A 20,932-nucleotide genomic window follows, 5' to 3' on the forward strand; every position below is an offset into this window, starting at 1 on the left:
ATACAGCCCCCCACTGCCTACCCTGCAGAGGTACGGAAACTGGCCTCCGTGAACCACAGCCCGGCCAGAGGACTCAACCAGTCCCCCCAAATGGCAGGAAGGGGAAAAGTGCCAGAGAGAAAGGGTAGCATCATGGGCCCAGGACACTGACCTCTTCTGCCAGCCTTGCCCGGCCTCCCGGGGACGGAGCCAAGGAAGCCCAGCAAATGGGCGGGACAGAGACCCAGGCGTCCTGGCCCGCCCCGCCCAGCCCCCCTCCCACCCACCCCGCCGCCCCTCCGCCCCCCAGCCCCAGGGCACCGAGGAGGGAGCCGGGCAGGGGCAGGCGGCAGGGGAGGGAGGAGCGAGGGCGGGAGGGGGAGGAGGGAGCCAGGCTGGGAGGGATGTGGGGGGGTGGGGAGGGAGAAAAAGAAAGAAAATATTTTCCGTGTCCCCGCCTGCAGAGTCAGTGTGCGGTTTGGGAGAAAATGTGTCGGATATTTTGGGGCGGTCACGTGGGCGGGCGGGCTCCGAGAGGCCCCGGGACCGTCCCAGCCTAGAGTCTGTGCCCCCCCAGAGCCCCCCATCACCGAGAGCCCCTGCCTCTGCGACGCTCTATCCCCGCGACCGCCCGACGCCGGGACCTCGGGGCTCGGCGGCCTCCCTTCCCCCTCCCTCCCCCTCCAGGTGAGTCAGGCGGGGAAGCAGGCTCGGCCGCCGCGGACGCCCGGGTCCTCCGGCGAGGTGGGCCGGGGGCGGGGGCGCCGGGAGCCACGCCGGCTCAGTTCCTCCCCGCGCTGGTCCGGCTATCCGCAGGGGTGGAGGGGGACTTCCTGCCCCGACTTGGGGGTCAGCCCTGATGTGGGAAGGGAATGGGGAAGATTTTAGACAGGCTGGGTTGGGCTGGGCTTTATCCACCCTTCACTGCGGTGAGTAGTCGGGGAGAGCTTTGAGGGAAGAGTCTTCAGCCAGGGGCCTTCTATCCTATGTTTGTGCCTGGAGTGTGAGGGCAGATAGGGTCCCCTCCTGCGGGGAAGGTCCACCATCCGCCTCCCCTGAGGCTTTCCCTGGGGAATCCGAGGGGAGGATTTCTGGTCCGCGCTGATCCTTCCCTAGTGGAATGCCACAGCTTGGACAACAGAAGGGCGCGGAAAAGGTCCAGAGGCAAGTGATTCTGGCCGTCTGGGTCCAGCAGTTTGGAGAGACAAATGGATGGGATAGGGGTCTGTGAAGTTGCCTTGAACCGCAGTGCAGGATTCCCTCTCATATCCGCAACCTTGGGTGTGAGTCCGGGCTCCCTCCAGCCAAGGTCGGGGGCTCCTCTGGAGTATTCTTGAGGGGAGCCCGAATGGTACAAAGGAAGAACAGGGACACTGGGGCAGGGACCTGGGAGTTCCAGTCCTGGAGCCTCACTGACGCTGCCTCACTGTCTCTAGCACTTACAGCCCAGTTCCCTCAACCTGACCCAGTTTGTAGGAGGGAATCTCTGCAGGTGGCCAGAGAGTAAGAGTATGCAGGGTTGGGCAGGGGGTGAGGTGGGGTGGTGGGCAAGGGAGCCCGAGGAGGGGCCCGTAGGGCAAGAACCTGAGATGACTGTGCCCCTTCAGGGCCCACATCCAGGGCAGCTACCGTCCGAGTCCTCAGGTCTGAGGCTCCTGCCCTTACCCCTTACCATCACTCCTCAGATGCTGACTGGGGGTTGAGGACCACAGGCAGTGTCCCATATCCTGGAGGCGAGAAAATAGAGGACAGGGAAGGGGGCAGGAGGCAGTGTGTGAAGGGTGCCTGGAGCTTGGGTATCCCAAATAGGGAAACACACACTCACACACACATGTACACACACGCCGTGGCTTAGAGCCTAATAGGCAGCACAGGGCACACACCCCCGTCCCGGCACACCCCCACCCCCTGGCTCAGAAAGCCACCCAACTGGCACCTCCAGTTCCCCCCTCTGCCCCACCCTACCCATGCCCTCTGATGCCCACACACATTCCACCGGCCTTGCCTGCCTGCCTCCTGGGTACTGCCCCTCCCTGGGGCCAGTGAGGTAGAGGGAAGGCACCTGGTAATGGGAGGTGGAGACTCAAGGGTCTGGACTCCCCCAAGGGTGGCACGAGGCCAGGGAAACCCAGCCCACTGTTGCCTCCCGGGGAGCAGGCTGGGGGCCCAGGCTAGAGCAGAGGATGCCCGGGTTCTCTGCCCAGGCTGGGGATGGGGTCATGGAAAAAGGTGGTCGTGTTTATACAGAGGGGAGGGGGGCAGCGGGTGGAGTGCAGCCGACAAGGGCAGCTTTGTTCCAGGCTCTGGAGCGGGCAGGACGGCAGAGAGACGCCCCCCCACCCCCACCGCCTCCATCCAGCAGCCCCCTTCATCCATGCCCTCCCCTCAACTCCACCTCAGCTCGAAGAGAAGCAACTTCTCAAGGGCCCCTTTCCCCTGGTCAGCCCCCCTCAGTCTGAGGTGGCACCTTGGGAGGAAAGAAGTACATTCTCCCTTCCTCAGGTCCCCCAAAGTACCAAGACCTCTGGGTCCCTAGTTTAGGATTTCCTTTTACGCTGTGTACCACTGTCTTCAATTCCTTGGTCCCTTCCTCTACCCAGGACTTAGGACCCTCCCCTTCCCTTCCTAGCCAAGGCAGAAAACCAAGGCTCAGAAGTGGGATGCGTCTCTGTCCCCTTCCTCTGTTCACTCAACTCTCAAGTTCCTTCTCTGAGGCAAAATAAGAGGAAGGCCAGGGAGAGCTTGGCTCCCTCACAGCTTCATTCCTCCGTAAGGACCAGGAGCCCGAGCATCCCTCTCTGGGACCCTCGAAGTCCTCCTGCCCCACCCCCAGGTCTCTGTTTCCCACCCGCAGGTGAGAAGCAAAGATAGTGAGTGCTGGAGCCCAGAGCCGGGTTCTCAGTCTAAGCCAGTCTGGGGAAGATGGGGTGGGGGGGACCTCTAGTAGCTTCTCATCCTTAGCATTGGAGGGGTTAATCCACCTGGAATGTGGCCCAGCCTGTTGAGCTATGGCCCAGGGGCCTCAGGGGCCCGGACGCCTGGCTCTACCTGGGCTTAACCTGGGACAAGGACTTCAGGGAATAGGGGAAGGTAAAGGAGGTGGATCCTGGGGGCTCATAGCTCAGACTTTTAGGGCTTGGGGAGACACTGGGCTGAAGAGTCAGGGTGCTGGGGAGCTGGGTGGTGGCTAGTGAGGGACTGAGTGAAGGGTGGTAGCTTGGGGTCTGAGTTCCTGTAACCTCCATCCAGTTTACCCTCAGGAGCTTGAAGGCCAAGGCAGATGAGAGATAGAAAAGGAAGGAAGAAAAAAAGCAGAGGTACAAAGACGGAGCGATATTGATCTTAGAAGCAAAGACTGATGGAAAGAGATGCAAAATACCCGTCACCTACTTCTGGGCCTGCCCACCCCAAGGACTCTGTGTTTCACTCTCTCTCGGCCCTTCTCTGTCCTTCTTCATCTAGTCCATTACGGTTCTGGCTGGTAGAGGAGGCCTCCAGGCTGGGGTGACTCTCCTTCCCCAGCCCCTAACTCCCTAGACAGGTGGGTAGTTCTGAGGCTCCTGGGAAAGCCTACCTTTCCCATGTCAGAGCATCAGGAGAGGAACCACCTGCCTGGCCCTAGGATTCCCACTTCCTCTTTCCCTCCTTCCCCTCCCCCTCCCTTGGGCTCAGGTTAAAAACCTCTGAGGTCAGGTTACATTTGAGGGAGGGGAGGATGTAGGGAGGGCTTCCTATAAGCAGAGGGCTCAGGAAAGAGAGAGAAGAGATGGAGAAGCAAAGTAAACTAAGGACAGGGAGAGGAGCTTCTTAGCATCATACCTGGGACACAGCGGGGCTTCCATTAACCTCTGTGGATTTGAGGAGAGGTTAGGGAGGGACGGATAATTGGAGACAGAGACAGAATTGGGAGGGGAAACTGGGAGAGGGAGTATTGAGGAAGGTGGAAAGAAAGGAAATGCAAATTAAAAGAGAGGTATGGAGGAAGAGAAGGTACAAAGAGAAAGAACCGGAGACATTTCTATAGCATTTAGTATGTGCCCTATATGATTCTAGACACTTTACATATGGTAAATTATTTAAGCCTCCTAATAACCTTATGAAGTGAGGCTTATTATGATTCCCAATTGACAAAGGAGGGAACTGAGGCCCAGAGAGATTAAGTAACACTAATACATCCAAGGTCCTGCAGCTGGCAAGTGGTGGGGATCAATTCAGGTAGTCTGGCTCCAGAGTCTGTGTTCCAGAGAGGTGTAACATTTTTTAACAAAAATGTTAAAACAGATATGTTTGCTTTCTCCAGGATGGTAGAGAGTTTGAGTCTTGGCTCTACTCTTTACAGCCATGTGACCTTAAACTAGTCCCTAAACCTCAGTTTCCTCATCTGTGAAATGGGAATCGTAATTTCTACTTCACAGGGTTGATGTGAGGGTTAAATCTAGTGTCCAGCCCATGGTGGTGTGTAATGGTCACTTCTTAGCCTAGGAGTCCTCTCTGCCAGGAGTTTGAAGACCGTGATTCACCTTGGAAACTCAAGTTACCCTTCCAGGAGAGTTTCTCTGAGCCTGCATCAGCACCTGCCCTGCCTCCCCTACTGTGTGGCAGAGGGCAGCAAGGAGGGAAAAGACTCCAGCTGGGAGAGGGCCATGGGGCTTGGAACCTCAGAGCGATCATTCTCTCATTCCTCCTTTTCCTTTCTTTCTCCTTAGGAGCCTTGGAGACCCAGTGAGCAGGCCAAGCAGGGCGGGCACGGAGCCTCCCAGGCCAGGGCAGTGGGCATGGGCGGGGGCTGTGGCTGAAGAAGTCCCCCGCCCACTGCAGACCCCAGGGGATTCAGCCTCCCACACTGCAGCCGCCATGGCCACCAATAAGGAGCGACTCTTTACGCCTGGTGCCCTGGGGCCTGGCTCTGGCTACCCAGGGGCTGGCTTCCCCTTCGCCTTCCCAGGGGCACTCAGGGGGTCTCCACCTTTCGAGATGCTGAGTCCTAGCTTCCGGGGCTTGGGCCAGCCTGACCTCCCCAAGGAGATGGCCTCTCTGTGTGAGTCTCAGGGATCTTGGGGGATGAGGGCAAGTGGAAACAGGAGGGCATTTCGTGGGTGGATGATAGAGAAAATTGGTGTCCCGGTTAGGAAGACAGGCAGGGCTGGGGGTTTGATCTAATGGAGGAGGTGACAGGGGTAGCCTCGAGGGGGTTTGGATGTGGAGGCAATGGACGTGCTTGCAAATGAGAGTTCTCCTGTGCAACTAGAATGGGAAAGTAACACGCCTAAAATTTGGGGCTCTGCAGTTGCCTCCCGAATGACTCAACTAGCAGGGAGAACCCCTTTGTATGGGCAGCCAAGGGTGGGTCTGGTGAAGTCTGAGGCTGCTGCCTGCCTGCATTGCGGGGTGTGGGGAGCCAGGCTGTGAAGTGGAGGAGTCTGGGAGGCCAATACCCCAACTCTGTGATCAAGAGGTAAAATTGTTCTGAATTAGGGGGAGCCTGCAAAAAGAGGAATGGAGCCTAGTGCCAGGTGCCCAAAGATGTGTAGGGTCAGGAAACTTCCCTCTTGGTTCTGGGGAGGGTGGAAACAGCCGCAAAGAAGGTAGCTCTTGTACCATAAGTAATCCGGGGAGGTGCAGGGGGTGTTCCAGAAGCATCCTCTCCTCCAGCCATGTGGGTTGTGGACTCCTCCCCTCTCTCTAGGTCTGGCACGGTACCCACATGCTGTGCAGATCCCTACTTGTCCCTCAGGCCTGCCCTCTTTGGGTGAAGCCTTTGAGTGCTGACAGCAGCAAGCCTTAGGCCTCCCTTCATCCCTCTGGATCCCCTCTCCTTCCACTTGGTAGCTGTTCCTCCTCGCTAGGCCATTACAGGCGTGGGTGCCCATGAGCTGGAAGGCTGGGATGCTGGCCTCAGTGTGGGAGCTGTTACAGAGAAGCCTCCACCTGGATAGAAGGGGAGGTGATAGAGAGAGGGGCAGTTCCAGAGAGAGAGAAAGGGAGAGGGAAAAGAAAAGACCAAAAGATAAAGACATCCTTTATAGCTCCATAAGCTGAGAGAGAGAGAGGGAGAGGTGGAGAGAAGGGGCCTGCCTTTAGGAGCACTCAGAGGGGGTGTGTGTGTGTGTGTGTGTGTGTGTGTGTGTGTGTGTGTGTGTGTGTGTGTGTGTGTGTGTGTGTGTGTGCTCTGCTGGAAAGAGCTTGCTCGTCTAGAGAAGGTGTGTGCGTGTGTGAGAGGCCATATGCAGTTGTGTGTGCACAGCATGGCCCTGAGACGCTGCTCACATACAGAATTCCAGGGTTGCAACAAAGAGTCAGTGTGAAGAGTGAGGCAGTATTTCATAGGGCTGCTGACGGTGTGTCTGGGGTTTGGTGAGGCCGGCCGGTGGCCTGTCTGTAGTCCAACAGGGGTTATTTGGGTGGCACGCAGGTGAACGAGAGAGCACAAAGCCCCCCTTTCTGGAAACCTCAGCTGGGCTTCCCCTACCTCATTTGCACCCCAAGAATCTGTCCCAGGGTCTGCGGGATGGGAGGGAACCACTCTCCCCACATGAATGTACTTCTTGCAGAGGGCAGTACAACTCAATATCTTGGGACTTGATTTTCCAGAGTTCCTGAGGCAGCTAAGGGAGCGTGAGTGAGGAGGCAGAGTAGAGAGAGTGGTGGCGGGGAGAATGCCGAGAGCCGGCAGCCAGTCCCCAGTGAAGTTCTCCATGTGCCCCTGTGCCCTGGACACACTGAGACCAAGGTCAGGGTTCAAAGTGAGGTCAAGGTACGGGAAGCGGTCAGACTAGGCTGCATCCCCAAAGGTCGCCCTGCAGGAGGAGGGGCTGAAAGAAGAAATCCCAGGGAGGAGCCAGAACCAGGGCAGGTAGCTGGGGAGGGTGCGGCTGGCAGCAGGGGGACAGGCCTGGGCAGAGAGGGGGCAGTGGAGTGGGGAGGAGGGGAAGGCCTGGGTCCAGACAGCTTGCATGGGAGTGGGGCACGCAGCACCTAGTGGTGAATGAGAGGGACCAGTGGGGAGAGGAGGGGATCCTGGAGTCTGGGAGGCCTCCCGCAGTGGGACAGTGGCTGAAGGGGGAAAGCGTATTCTCTCACTTCTCTGCCCTGCTGTCCCTTTTTGGCTGGGACATCTAATGGAGGGGGATTGGAGGCCTAAGTCTGATGCCAAAGCCACACTCACCTGGAGTCTGGGTCTCTCTCTTCAGCCTCTCTCCCCTGATCTGTGGGAGGGAGTGGGGGTGGTCCCTGAAGGAGTCTGGAACTTCTCCCTGGGGCTGGCTCCTGAATCCTACTGCTGGGTCCCTAGCACCTTGGAGACATCCATGTTGAGAAGGGCAGCCTTGCTCCATCTGTTGGGGTGCTCTAGGGGCCTGAGTGGTTAAGGCAGGCGTCTCAGAACCTCATGGTGGAGGAGGGTAGCGGGAAGGGGAGCACCTGCGGCCGCCGGGGCAGCAGAGGCCTGTGTGCGTGGGAAAGCGGAGGGGTGTGTGTGTGTCTCTGTGTGTGTGTGTACACACACGCACACAGGTTTGGGTGTGCTTGCTCACACACATGCATAAAACCCTGCTATCTGTGTCCTCGTGTATCTCCATGTTTATGAACACTGGTGAGTTGTATGTTTGTTTTATCGAGACTGCAGGGAACAGAGTGTGATGGGAGGGAAGGGAAGCCTTGCCCTCCTCCCCATCTTGAGGAGATAGCTGGTGTCCTGAGGACCTAGCTCTGCTTGTCCTCTGAACTTGGTGACAGTGTCTCTGGGCAAAGGAGCCCAGGCTGCACCATACTAAGTCACATGGAGAAACTGAGAGCAGGCTGGCACAGGAAGAAAAAGAGTTCTACTTAAAAGAAACTGAAAAAGAGAGACTCAGAGACCTAAACGAGATGAGAGGGAAATAACACAGGCTGAAAGGCGCAGACACAGAGAGAACCCAGACTCCAGGAGAGGCAAAGGGCCTTGTTAAGCAGGCGGTACCGGTGGTGAGCAGGCGGCAGCGAGGCCTCCTCCAGGAAAAAACCCAGCCGACTGCCTCCTTCCCCTCCCCTCCCTGGTCTCTCCTGCTCAGGCTCGGGCTCCAGCTCCAGGCCGACACAAACGGGGCTTTGATTGCAACAGGAAACCTCTCTGGCGGGGGGAGCTGGGCAAGCCGCCGCCGCTGGGGCCCAGGCTGCACCCCCCTCTCCTGGCCCCCTCCCCGGTCCCAGCCCCCATCCTGCCCAGCACTCCTGCTTTGGGGCCCGTCCCTCATTCACACCTCCCTATTCCTTCGCTCCACTGCTGCCCCCTCCTCCAGAGACCCCTCCTATTGCCCTTCAGGTGGGACTCCTAAGTTAGGACTTACCCTTGGGGTGGGGCCTCCTTTGCTGTGAAATGCCCCAACTTCAGTTTTTTGAGGGAAGGTTCTGGAAGAAAAGGAGAATTTAGCTTGAGGAATTCAGAGCCAGTTATCCTCAAGCCCCTTCCAGAAGGTGGCAGGAGGGGAGGAAAGGAGGGATGAAGGGGTTAGCTGTTCCTCCCCGCACAGCCTCTTGTTGGCCAAATTCATCCTTGCCAGGGTGGTAGAGGCTCTGAGGGGTGACCACACCAGATTCAGTGCGAAGGGCTTCATTAGTGGGGGAGGGGTACATTTCTCCTTGCCTCTGGGGCCATGACTTTGTGGGGCTCTAGCTGGGAGGGGTGCGCCTTGGTGGTGGGGATCACAGGGAAGGGGGTGAGTCAGGCAGCAGCCCCCCCTCATACTCCCACCAGGCTGGTGGAGAACATCTGGTTCCCATGAAATGCTAGAAGGCTAATGGGTCTAATTGCTGCAATAAGGGCTGGGGGGACTTTGGGGAAAAGAGGGGGCACTAGATTCCTCCATCCTCTTACCTTCTCCTCGAGGCTAAGACTGTCTAGAATGGGGGGTCGGGGTTGGAGGTTAGGGTGGGCCTGACACCCCAATGCCTGGTCCCTTCTAAGGCCCCCTCTCCCTGCAATGCCTGGGAAGCACACACAGATGGGGTGATGAGGAGTGGGGTGCATCTGGTGGAGAGAAAAGGGGGCTATTGAGAACTCATGACTTCCTGGAGCCCTCCCCCCACTCCTCCTGTGCCCCACTCCCAACCCCCCTCCCTGTGGCCTGGCCACTTCTGGTTCTAATTACCAACCAGGCAGGCCTGACTTAATTGGGACCTTTCAGATTTCGGAGGGGGAAGGGTGGGGGGGACTGACAGCCTACAGTTGACTAATCAGGGCTGTCTTCTCCCCTTGTTTTGGGGGTACTCCCCACTTTGCACTTAATTGACTTTTTTTGCCACTGGCCATGTTCTGATTCAGAAGTCTGTCACCCCTTTTTTCTTTTTGTGGGGGATGGCTGGAGTCAGAAATGGGGTATTTGGGGTTGGGGGCAAGAACTGGGAGCTCAGGCTGGACTGGAAAGAGCAATGCATTCCCTCTTCATCCCTGCTACGAGTCCCCCGAGTCGGCCCTGCCACCCCGCGGCCCCCCATCCGCCAACCAGGCCCTCCTTCCCAGCCCTGCCCCTTTCAGTCCCCGGCAGCCACCCCGGCCCCTCCTCCGCGCCTGCCTTCCCTTCCCTCGCCTACTCTGGCACCCCTTCCTGCTCTTTATTCTTCCAAACTGGCGCCCCACTCCTGCGGCACCCCAGTGCGCCCCCCACCCGGTACAACAGATTCTTAGAAAAGCGCGCCCCGCCCTGGCCCAGCCACCGCCGCCGGGAGGGGGAAGGGGCCGGGCCGGGCGCCTCTCCCGCTCCCCCGGCACTCCCCTTGTGAGCGGCGCTGACAGAGCCGGCTGGGCCGGCCCGCCGGGCGGCCGGGCGGCCGGGCGGCCGGGCGGCGGGCGGGGCGCGGGGAAGGGGGCGGTTTCCGGGAGTCGCCGCCGCTGGCGCTGTCCCGGGGCCAGGGTCCCCGACTCGGCCCGGCTCGGCGAGGGCAAACTCTTGACGTGGCCCAACTCCCGCCCCCCCCACCCCCTTCTCCGCCGGTCGAGGGCACTCAGTGCCCGGAAGGGGCCCGCGAGGGAGGAGTGGGGCGGCCCTCGGAGATCCGAAGGGCACTAAGTGTGGCGCTGAAGGGGAGAAGGGGCAGTTTGCCACTGGTGGGGGTATTTAATGACTCTGAGAACGGTTACCGACCAGACGCGCAGTTATTGCCGAAGAGGCACTTGGCACTTGGGGGCGACTGGCACGGTAGCGACTCTGGGGGAGGGGAGCTGGCACTCAGGAAGGCAGTGTCGTCCGAGGCGCAGCTGGCACGGCGGGAGCAGTTTGGGGTGGGAGTCTTGTGCTGAAGTCAGGTTCGAGGAAGGGGCATTGGATGAGCTCCGGGAGTGTCAGCCGCAGGATGGGGTTTGGGGGACTCGGAGGGAGGCGGCCCGGGCCGCGGCGGAGGGAGCACTCCTCGGCCTAAGAAGGGTAGACTCCGGCTGCGCAGGAGGGGCGGGGGGGGGGGGCTCCGCGGCGGCGCGGGCTACGGCCTGGGCGGGGTGGGGCGGGGCCGGGTCAGGAGGAGGTGAGCGCGCCCGGCCACCCGCCCCGAGGGGGGTTCCCGGAGAGTTCACGGCGGGAGCGCGCTCCGGCCCTCCGACCGGGAGTGGGAGGACGGGAAGGAAGGAGCAGGCCGCGCGCGCCGAGCCGCAGGAATGTAATGTTCGGCCCTGCAGCGCGCGCGCGGAGGGAGAGGGAGGAGCCAGGCCTGGGAATGAGCGGGTGGAGGTAGTGCAGGTCCCTGGGCTCTGGAGAAGTGCCGCGCGCAGGGAACTTACATGTTTCCTCTCCCCAGTCCTCCTTGACAACCCTGCCTGTACTGACTTGTGTAAAAAAAGGAGCGCTGGGGGGAGGGGAAACTCGAAAGGAAATGCGTGTGCTCGGTTTCTCCACTCTTTCCCCCATCCCCGACCTTGGCACGCGCCTAAGTGCAAAAGCTTGCAAAGCCTCCGAGCAGTGGAGAGAGAATCCTTGCAAACGTTCTCCCGAGCCAGGTGTGTTTGCAAAAACGTGTGTACACCTCTAATTTTATGCGCGTGCAGACATGCATGTGCACTATTGCCTATTTGCAGATGCGTGGTGCCTGCCAAGATAAATGCACGCTCGGATGTGTGTCTAAGCAAGCAAGCGCGCCACGGTGCGAGTGCGTGTCTTCCACTCCCAGCTCTGCTCATCTTGGTGCCCGGCCCCCTTAGCGCTCCAAGCCCCACCCCCCACCCCGCCGGGCTTCGCTTTTACAAAACGTCTCCCCAGTGCTAGCCGCCGAGGCGCCCAGAGTGAGGCGGACAGCGGCTGGAGCGGCAGCCCCGGCTCTGCGCCCCGCCCAGTCCCTTTCCCCTGCTGGGGATCCCCTTCTTCCCCGCCCACCCCTTACCCCCTATGCAGCCCGGCGCCCTATGCTAGCCCTCCCCCTCCCCCCCTCCAGGAGCGGGGCGCCGCCGGGGGAGGAGGGGGAATCGGCTGCGGGTCCTCGGTGTTTCTAGCACCCAGCTTCCCTCCAAGCCGGGTCGCGATGTACGACTGCATGGAAACGTTTGCCCCGGGTCCGCGACGGCTGTACGGGGCAGCCGGACCCGGGGCCGGCTTGCTGCGCAGAGCCACCGGCAGCTCCTGTTTCGCCGGACTCGAGTCTTTTGCCTGGCCGCAACCCGCCAGTCTGCAATGTAGGTACCCGAGCCCTACATTGGGGGTGGGGTGCGGGGTGCGGGACAGGCAGCGGCTCTCTCGTTCCGTGTGTAAAAGGTGGACTTGGGTTGCAAGCGGAGATTCTGACCCTTTCCATGTGAGGGCCGGGTGTGTAGGAAAGAGGTACTGGCCCTTTAAACGTGGGGGCCTCAACGACTCCTTTGGGTGTGTGCAGTAGTGTTTGGAGTGTGTGTGTGTTTTTTATGGTGGGTGTATAGCTAGGACCTGTGGTTGGTGACCCTCCAGAGTTCCCGGGGATAGGGAGAGGCCGAGGTGCGTTGGTAGTTTGTGCCGGCAGGTCCGTGGCCCGGGAGGGTTATGGCACCCAGGACCGTGAGTGGAGTTCGTAAAGTCCATGTGGGAAGTCGCGAGTGTAAAAATATTATTTGCAGAGCGTGTGCATCCCTGGAGTGTGCAACGCCTCGCTTAGGCGGTGCGGGTGTGGGCGTAAGGGTCTCTCCAAGCAGCGTCGCCCTCCGCCAGCGTTGGCAGGTCCGCATGGCCCCGTGTGGGGATGTTTGTGACTTGAGGCCGGGAGGGCGTGTGCCCTGCGTGGCTGCGGGGGCGGTTTTGGAAAGTGCTGTGTTCGAGCGTGCACCCTCTGTGTGTGCTGCGTGCGGGGTGTAAGGGGTTGTGCACGCAAGCGGGGCCAGGCTGGGTTCTGGCGTCCCCCTCCCCCATTGAGAAAAGAAATTTTAGGAAATGTGTATAGGGTTGTGTGCACTTTTTCCTATGGCTCGAGCCCACAACTTCAGTAGGAAACGAAAAGTTTCAATAAAAGTTGGGCTTACGGTGAGGAGTGGCCTGGAGGTGGCAGCGGCGGGGGGAGCGGGACTCCTGGGTCCCCAAATATCCACCTTCCCTTTTCTGTGAAATGGGAGATGCCAGGCCTGGGGCCCTGGAACCCCTTTCCAGAGCGGTAATAAAAAGCCGGGGATTGAGAGGCAGTAAAAATGAAGTCCAGATGAGAGGCGGCTTTGAAGCCCGGGCTGAAGTGCCTGGCGGGGGTGGGGGGGGGGTGGGGAGGGGAGCCTGGAACACCCCCGAATTTCCCCGGGCCTGGGACGGCGCTCGGAGCCCGGGGACGCGGGGCTGGGGGGCACGCTGGGAAGGGGCGGGCGGCGGGCGCCCTGGGAGTGCGCGCGCGGGGTCACTGAGCCCCCGCCAACGCGCCTCGCTCCTTGGCACTCGGCAGCGCTGTTTACGAGATCAGCTTTTTTTTTTTTTTTTTTGGTCTTTTGGTTGCAGGGCAGAGCTGCTCAGATTTAACAACTGGGAGACTGGAAGAGGGAGGTGGCAAACAGTACCGTGAGGTGGGGTGGGGCAAGAATGAAAGCGTAGCATTTAAAGGGCGGGGAAAGTGTGAACTATTGCCTTGCACCAAATCCTTGTGAATTCTTAACCTTCTCTCATGGCCCAATAGAATGGGGACGTGGGGTATGTTGGGAGGGGTGCTGAGATGGAGAGAATCTCCCAGGAAGGGTTTTTGCGGGGGCTGGGCAGGAACCCCATCTTTTTCAGGCCCAGGGAAGCCTGTGGGACTTGGCTGGCAGTATGTTTTTGCATTTCAGTTTGGACCAACAATTTTGGCCTCTAGGGTCTTGGTGGGCCTCGGGCCTGCTCCACACACTTTCAGAGAGAAAGTAGTTTAGACCTGTGTGTCTAATCCAGGGAAGGAAAGAGGTCCTTTGGTGTGTTTGTATCTGGCAGCGTCGGTGTCCTGGTGCTGCGCTGGCAGGCCGTGGGTGTTTGGGGGCAGAGCTTCTCGCTTGCAACGGTGAAACGAGCGCTGGGTGTTGTGTGTCCTCCTTGTGACTTGTGCATCCAGCTCCACGGTGTGGCTGGAGTGAGTGTGCCTCTGTGCCCGCCTGCCTGGGTGTTCTTTTGTGCCAGGGTCCCGCTGGGGTATAGGAGCCCATTGGTAAAGTGCCTGCTTTTGTGCCCAGTGTGTTGTTGACGTGTGAGAGTGTCTCCAAGGAGGTGTGTGTCAGATTGTGAGTCCAGGCTTCTCGGCCCTGGGCCTCGCAGCTGGGAGTGTTTACAGCCGGTTATAAAGAGTTTGTTTGAAGCTCCGCACAGCCTGGCCAGGAATTTCCTCAATTTCAGCAATTTGGGCTTTAAAAGGAGAAAACCCCAGAGCCACCCCCCTCCTCCCCTGCAGGGGCCCCTGCTTAGCCAGGAGCAGCATCCCCCCGGTGCTGGGGTCTCTGCCCAGGGCTGAGAAGGGAATCTCAGTGGAGTGACAACGATTAGCCTTCCTGTGCCCTTTGCTCCCAGACTGACCAGAGCTACTGGGCTGCGCTTTAGGGTTCAGGGACGGGAGTGTGCCAGAGGGGTTCCGAGAAGGGGTGACAGTACCACGCATATGAGAAAAGCTGCCCCTGGGCCTGTCTCCCTGCCACCCCCAGTCTCATAATAATTGGCTGGCAGTGGCCCATGCCAGTCTGACCACACCCAGGCCCTTTTGCAAGAGAGGAAATGAGGCAGCGCTCTGCGGGCAGGGAGGGCGTCAGCGCCGAGTGAGCACCACCCCACGCACTGGCCTGTGGGCAGCACATGTGCCCTCAGAGGACACCGGGACCATCCTGAAAGGCATTCCAGCCCACCCCCCATCTCTCAGCACCAACCGCCTCCCCCAGGCCCGACCCCGGATTTCCCACCAAGTCCTGAATAGACTCCAGGCACCCTCCTTTCCTCCCCTCCTCTCTCCTTTTTCATTGGGGAATCTCACTCCAGCTGGATTCTTATGCTAATTGAGTGTCTGTGTGTGCCGGGGGGTGGGGAGGGCTTTCCTCCTGTGGGGAGGGTGGAGCTAGCCTGGAACCCCTGCGTCCGGGCCTTCCTTCTGTCCTTCGGGTGGCCTGGGTGGACTTCTGACCAGGTGGGCTACGGCAGGTTAGAAGGAAGAAGGTGTTCATGAGGTGGGTGCAAGCAAGGGACGCTCCTTAGGGAGGGTCTTAGGGTTTTCTTGCATTAACTTAGGCCCTCCAGGTTTGGGCAACTGGTCCTACAGGTTGAATAATTTATAGATTTTTTTCAAGCTTCTGAAGATCAGCCACACACCCAGAAGAGGTTTACTCAGCAGCCTCCCAAACAGAGGGCGTCCTCCCCCCCGCACTGTGCGTGGCATGGGCGGAGATCTCTTTTGAGCTGTGTTTGGGTATTTGCAGGGGAAGTTTAGGAGTGAAGACACGGCTCAGAGAGGGTCCAGAGATGGCTCCCCTCCCCCATCAGCCCTGTTTACCCACTGTCGCCTGACTTCTCTGCTTTGCTACACCCCCAGCAGCTTCTAGACCTGAGAATCTGAGCAAATACCTGTCTCCCTTTCCCAACTTCTCTAACTCCTGGCCAGGTCACGTAGATCTAGTTAGAAGACCTGAGAGCCTTGGCTCCACCATAACTGGCAGTGTGGCACTGGGCTGGTCGCTTCTCTCTCTTGGCCTCAGTTTCTTTGGGTGTAAAATAAGGCTGTTGCATGTGCCCTAAGCTACCTTCCCAATACCTGTGTCCCATTTCCTCCACTGTCTCCGTGGTTTCTGGGGAAAAGGACACTGGCGATTGTTTGGGGGGTGATATGAGGGGGAGAAGCTCAAGGATTGTCTACCCTGTACTGCTTGAGAGAAAACGAGGTTCTGTTCTGCCTCCTGAACCTCCTGGCCATTTAGCCAGGTGCTAGCCACAGGTGGTCTGGAATTGGCCTCCTCACACCCAGATCTATGGCCTCGTGAGGAGGAGAAGGGTAGGAGGAAGACTACCCGGCAGGGACCCGATGTGAGAGGGAGTGACTAGAGAGTTAAGAGCCACGGGCCGTAACACACCTACTTTGTGGCTGGGGAAACTGAGGCCCAGAGAATTTAACTTCTGGGATGGCCTCGACCTAGAATTTGGAGAATTGAGCAGTGTCCCGTAGGGCATTATTGTAGGGGGAGATGGCCAGACCGGGAGGTCGTAGTGGTTGTTTAGGGGTTTCTGGACGTGTTTACTATGGGGCTGTAGATGGGTTGTTGGGACTTTAAATCACTGTGGTGGCGATGGTGTTGTCACCGCTGAGCCAGAGGAAGAAGTGGGAATGGGAGGGGCAGTGTGTATCTGATGAGGATGCCTAGAGATCTGAGGGGTCCTTCTTCCCTGACCCTCACATCACTGCTTCCCCACAGCGGTGGAGACGCAGAGCACTAGCTCAGAGGAGATGGTGCCCAGCTCGCCCTCACCCCCTCCACCTCCCCGGGTCTACAAGCCGTGCTTCGTGTGCAATGACAAGTCCTCTGGCTACCACTACGGGGTCAGCTCTTGTGAAGGCTGCAAGGTGTGTACGTGCTGGAGGCGGGAGCACTGGGCATCCAGTTACCTGCGTGAGATCAGAGACTCACTGGGTGTGGGTGGGTATCCCTCTGAGGTGGGAGGGACTGGCTGCTTTGCACAGAGGTGGTTAATAGATTGGCTCAGGCCTGCAAGGCCTGTGAGAGGCTGGTACTCCCAACATCCTGCTTCACTGACCCTCCTCCCTTACCCCCAACTCCAGGGCTTCTTCCGCCGCAGCATCCAGAAGAACATGGTGTACACATGTCACCGCGACAAAAACTGTATCATCAACAAGGTGACCCGGAATCGTTGCCAGTACTGCCGGCTACAGAAGTGCTTTGAAGTTGGCATGTCCAAGGAAGGTAGGCCCTCAGGCCTGCCTGGGCAGGGGTGCTCCTGTCCTAGCCTGTGGTTGCCACCCTCTTCCCACTGGCCACCCCCACTTTCCTGACCTCTGCAAGTCCAGCCTCCAGCCGCCCTGGAGTGCTGTGCCTCCTCCCTGGCCAGTCCTATTTGATTAGCTCCATTCACCCAGGAGACCCCACGCCTTCCCATTCTCCCTTCTCAGAGCTTAACCCTTCCTCTGAATGAGTGAATGGGGGTTACCGGTGCACATGCCCTGTTTCATGGGGAAGTTAGGGGGGCTTGCCAGTCCCCTCCCCTGCTCCCAGGACTGAGCCTGAGGTGGATCTGGGGTGCCCCCCCTCCCCTGCACCATTGTGCTGCCAAGGCTATAAGTGGATATCCTGCTGCCTGCATATCCTGCCCCCCCCCCCCAGCTCCTGCAGGGTGACAGGAAGGGCAGGATGGAGCCGAAGGGCCTGGGGAGGGAGCAGGGCCTGCAGGCCCTGGGTGGGGCTGGGGAGAGCCAGCCTGGGAATGGGAGCTAGTGCAGGAGACAGGGAAACTGAGGCCCCGTCCAGGGTCCCAGGGAAGGGATGCTCCGGAGCACATTAAGTTAGGGTAAGAGGGGATACCCAGAGCGAGGTTCTGAGGGTCTTGATCCTCTCCTTGCACCTCCACCCCCCCAGCTGTGCGGAATGATCGGAACAAGAAGAAGAAAGAGGTGAAGGAGGAAGGGTCACTTGACAGCTATGAGCTGAGCCCCCAGTTAGAAGAGCTCATCACCAAGGTCAGCAAAGCCCATCAGGAGACCTTCCCCTCGCTCTGCCAGCTGGGCAAATACACCACGGTGAGGAGTGGGCAGGGCCCCAGTGAGGGCAGGGGAACATTGACTTTGGAGAACGGGTAGGGGTTGTGTTGGAGGCCATGGTCCGGTGCTGACAAACAAGGAGGGCATCCGAATGCAGAAGGGAGAGCCTGGGGTATTGGCAGAAAGAAGACAGCGCCCAGGATAGGCCTTCGTTTGTGTTCTAACCGGACCTTCCTGCAGAACTCCAGTGCAGACCACCGGGTGCAGCTGGATCTGGGGCTGTGGGATAAGTTCAGCGAGCTAGCCACCAAGTGCATCATCAAGATTGTGGAGTTTGCCAAACGGCTGCCCGGCTTTACGGGGCTCAGCATTGCTGACCAGATCACTCTGCTCAAGGCTGCCTGCCTGGACATCCTAGTAAGTTAAGACCCGTGGCCTGTCTTCTGCCACAGCCTGACCCTCATATGAGACCAAGGAGCTGGTCCACACAGAGATTTCATTATCTCTCTTCCCCCCTCCAATCTGGGACTCCCCAGATCTCCTTGAAACCCAAGCTCTTTTTGTCTTAATCTCTGCCCCTGAGATCTGACCCTAGACTTCTGGGTGCCCTGCCTCCTTCTGACTTCTCTTCCCTCCCCCAACTTCAAACCCTCCATCTCTCTGCCTCGCTCCCCCTGCCAGCTTCAGGTGGCCCTCCTTCAGGACCCAACCTCCTCACTTTCCACCTGCACCTCATTCCCTCTTTTCCCCGTCCCCATAGCGCTCCTTCCCAGAGACAGCACTAACCCTGCCCCCTGCCTACCTCCAGATGCTGCGGATCTGCACAAGGTACACCCCCGAGCAGGACACCATGACCTTCTCTGACGGGCTGACCCTGAACCGGACCCAGATGCACAATGCTGGCTTCGGGCCCCTCACAGACCTCGTCTTTGCCTTTGCTGGGCAGCTCCTGCCACTGGAGATGGATGATACAGAGACAGGGCTGCTCAGTGCCATCTGCCTCATCTGCGGAGGTGCGGGGGCGCCCCCTGGCGTTTGCTCGGACTGCTTTCCCACCACACCCTACACCCGATTGATCTCCCACCTGGCGGGAGACCTTGGTCCCATCCACAGACTCCTCAGCTCCAGTACAGACTCCCCGGCAGCCTGCAACAAAGGACAAGAAGAGGGGAAGAGCCAGGGGGAGCTGAGGAGACCCCCGATACCAGTGCTGACATAGAGGTCTGGGCAGGAGTGATTTACCAGAGAAAACCTCTTGCCAGAGGCGGGGAAGGGATTGGAACAGGGGAGATGTCCTGGGTGGGGCTCATGGTCAAAGTTTGGGGCCTGGAGGGCCATAGGGCAGGGCCACTTGTCACTGTCTTCCCCATCTCTTCCTCTCTCACTCCCCTGTGCTTGTCCCCCCAGACCGCATGGACCTGGAGGAGCCTGAGAAAGTGGACAAGCTTCAGGAGCCGCTGCTGGAAGCCCTGAGGCTCTATGCCCGGCGGCGACGGCCCAGCCAGCCCTACATGTTCCCGAGGATGCTCATGAAGATCACTGACCTCCGGGGCATCAGCACCAAGGGTTAGTCGGGAGCGAGCCTCCCCTCTCTCTTCCCGGAGCTGCTGGTCTCCTGGGTCAGGCAGAGACAAGAACAGAGTGGGTGAGAACCAGGCAGCCTACACGAGCATCCTAGCTCAGCCGCATCCTAGCTCAGCCACTTGCTAGTGGGGACACTTGGGCAAGTGCTTTTCTTTTATTGTTTTTCTGCTTGTAAACTGGGCTAGACTTACAGCTACCTCCTAAGTTCTGTGAGGATGAAACGAGTTAACACACAATGGGCTTAGAACTGCACTGAGTTACAAATTCAGTTCCTCCGTTGCAGTAGCCACATTTCCAGTGCTCAGTAACACTGTGCAGCCAGGTACTCCTGCGCTGGACAGAGGAGGTATTTCCTTCATCACAGAAAGTTCTATTGGACAACACTGGTTTAGGAGGATGCCTGGAAGATAGTGTTTGATAAGTATTAGTTCTAATTATAAATGTTATTAAGAACAGACCTAAAAAAAAAAAAAAAAAAGAACAGCCCTAGGAACAACTGGCAAGCTATGGACAATGGGGGCGGGGGTCCAGGGTCCAGGGAGTGGGGCTGGAATTGGGCACCACGTGATTTTTGAGGAGACAGCCTGAAAGGATGGGACAGATGGGCAACAGGCTTGGCAGAGAAGACAGGCAGAGGCTCCAGGCAGAGGAGCAGTCCCCGGGAACCCTAGAATAGGGAGAGGGTGACAGAGGTGGCAGGCCGGTGCTGGGAGCCCCCAGAGGGGAGCTAGAGGGCAGTCCAGCAAGGTTAAGGTGTCAGCCTTAGGGGCTGTACCTCAGCCCCCCCGAACCTCCTTGTCCCTCCATTGCAGGAGCAGAAAGGGCCATTACCCTGAAGATGGAGATTCCGGGCCCGATGCCTCCCCTGATCCGAGAAATGCTGGAGAACCCCGAAATGTTTGAGGACGACTCCTCGCAGCCTGGCCCCCACCCCAAGGCCTCCAGCAAGGATGAGGTTCCTGGGGGCCAGGGCAGAGGGGGCCGCAGCCCCCACCCTGACCAGGGCCCCTGACTTCCCCTGTCTCAGGGGTTGGGGGCTCCAGGCAGCAGACTGACCATCTCCCAGACACCGCCAGTGACTGAGGGAGGACCTGCTCTGCCCTCTCCCCACCCCTTCCACTGAGCTCCTTGTTTTTGCCAAAGTTTCCAGGGGTGCCTCCGTGTTCATCCCCTTCCTGCTCTAACCGGCTCCCTCTCCAGTCTTGGGAGCCTGCCCTGTTCCCTCCAGGAGAGAGGGCAGAGGGGTGAGCCTGAGTTTGGACTCTAAAATCTCAGCACTGCCCCTCAGACACCAGGGTCCCAGGCTCCCCAGGGCAGGAGGAAGACCCTGCCATTCCACAGCCCCTTCCTCTGCCGGGTGCTTAGGCCTCTGGGAGCAAATAGGAACACTAGAGACCAAAGGTGGGGGGGCGTAGGGGGAGGGCTGAGCCCACCCTCTTGCCCCAGTCCTTGGTGCCTAACGCTGCATAAGGCACCTGCTGGGTGCACGCTGCCCGCTGTGCCCCCGTCCTCGTGCCAGGTCGGGCCCTGCATTTCTGTGGGGGGCCAGAGGGTGAAAGGGACAGAGGCAGGTCCATTCTGCACCTCTTTGCTTGGGCCCAGAGTTTACCTTATGCCCTCAGTTACAAGCCCCTCCCCCAGTCCTGTCATGTGCCTTGGGCTCCCCCTGCCCCCCATCTCAGCCATGGGGCAGGAACCCTCCTACACTACAGAGGGGCCAGGGGATCCCTCTCCCCCTGGTGCCTTCCCCCCGTGACCCCCAGAGCAGCTTGGCCCAGGGAGAGGGGGGGTGGGCACTGCTTAGCTGATCCCACCCTGACCCCGAGGAAGCCTCTATTTATTTATTAGCTTTTGTTTACACCCTGGAATTGACCCCTTCCTCCAGGGGTCTTGGGAGGGGGAGCCCAGGGCCCCTGTGACCCCTCCCTTCTTCCTCCAATCCCCAGTTTGTATTTAGCTGCCAAATAAGATTTCCACTGGCTCCCCTTTTTCTCTGGGGGGGTCAGGGTGCTGTCCCCTCCCCTGTTTACATCTCCCCTCCACCCCGCTGTGTCGCATATTGCTGAGTTTTCTATTTTTGCAAATAAAGTGATGGAAACTCATGGGATGTGGCTCCCTCTAGGGGGGAAGCAATGAGCTGATCTGCAGAGGGACTGGGTGGGGAGGGTGGATTTTGCAGCTTTCTTAGGGGAACTAAAGAAATAGGATGAAATGTATCTGGTTGGGTGTGGTGGGAAGGTGGCGGAAAGGGAGTCCACAG

At 59.1% G+C, this 20,932-nt stretch overlaps 1 protein-coding gene and 1 long non-coding RNA gene across 4 annotated transcripts; one reads left to right on the plus strand and one right to left on the minus strand.

Annotated features, from left to right (window-relative positions):
- Positions 1-602: 602 nt before the first annotated feature.
- LOC307193714 lies at positions 603-9,799 on the minus strand. Of its 2 annotated transcripts, XR_013830386.1 has the most exons (4): positions 8,831-9,799; positions 8,304-8,364; positions 1,652-1,706; positions 603-835 (listed from the first exon to the last, which is right to left on the minus strand). It is a non-coding gene; the product is annotated as an uncharacterized lncRNA (long non-coding RNA). The 2 variants fall into 2 exon arrangements; XR_013830387.1 differs by lacking the exon at positions 603-835 and having other exon boundaries at positions 1,038-1,706.
- Positions 623-20,722, plus strand: RARG (retinoic acid receptor gamma). Of its 2 annotated transcripts, XM_079936053.1 has the most exons (9): positions 623-666; positions 4,686-5,017; positions 15,791-15,939; positions 16,156-16,297; positions 16,967-17,127; positions 17,329-17,505; positions 17,897-18,101; positions 18,496-18,654; positions 19,485-20,722. In XM_079936053.1, exons 2-9 carry the CDS (start codon positions 4,834-4,836, stop codon positions 19,682-19,684), a joined length of 1,377 nt encoding a protein of 458 aa, XP_079792179.1. In that variant the 5' UTR covers positions 623-666; positions 4,686-4,833; the 3' UTR covers positions 19,685-20,722. The 2 variants fall into 2 exon arrangements, with proteins under 2 accessions (XP_079792179.1, XP_079792180.1); XM_079936054.1 differs by lacking the exons at positions 623-666; positions 4,686-5,017 and adding an exon at positions 11,329-11,611.
- The last annotated feature ends 210 nt before the right edge of the window (positions 20,723-20,932 follow it).

This window comes from Stenella coeruleoalba, assembly GCF_951394435.1.
Source record: "Stenella coeruleoalba genome assembly, chromosome: 11".
Lineage (NCBI taxonomy): Eukaryota > Metazoa > Chordata > Mammalia > Artiodactyla > Delphinidae > Stenella > Stenella coeruleoalba.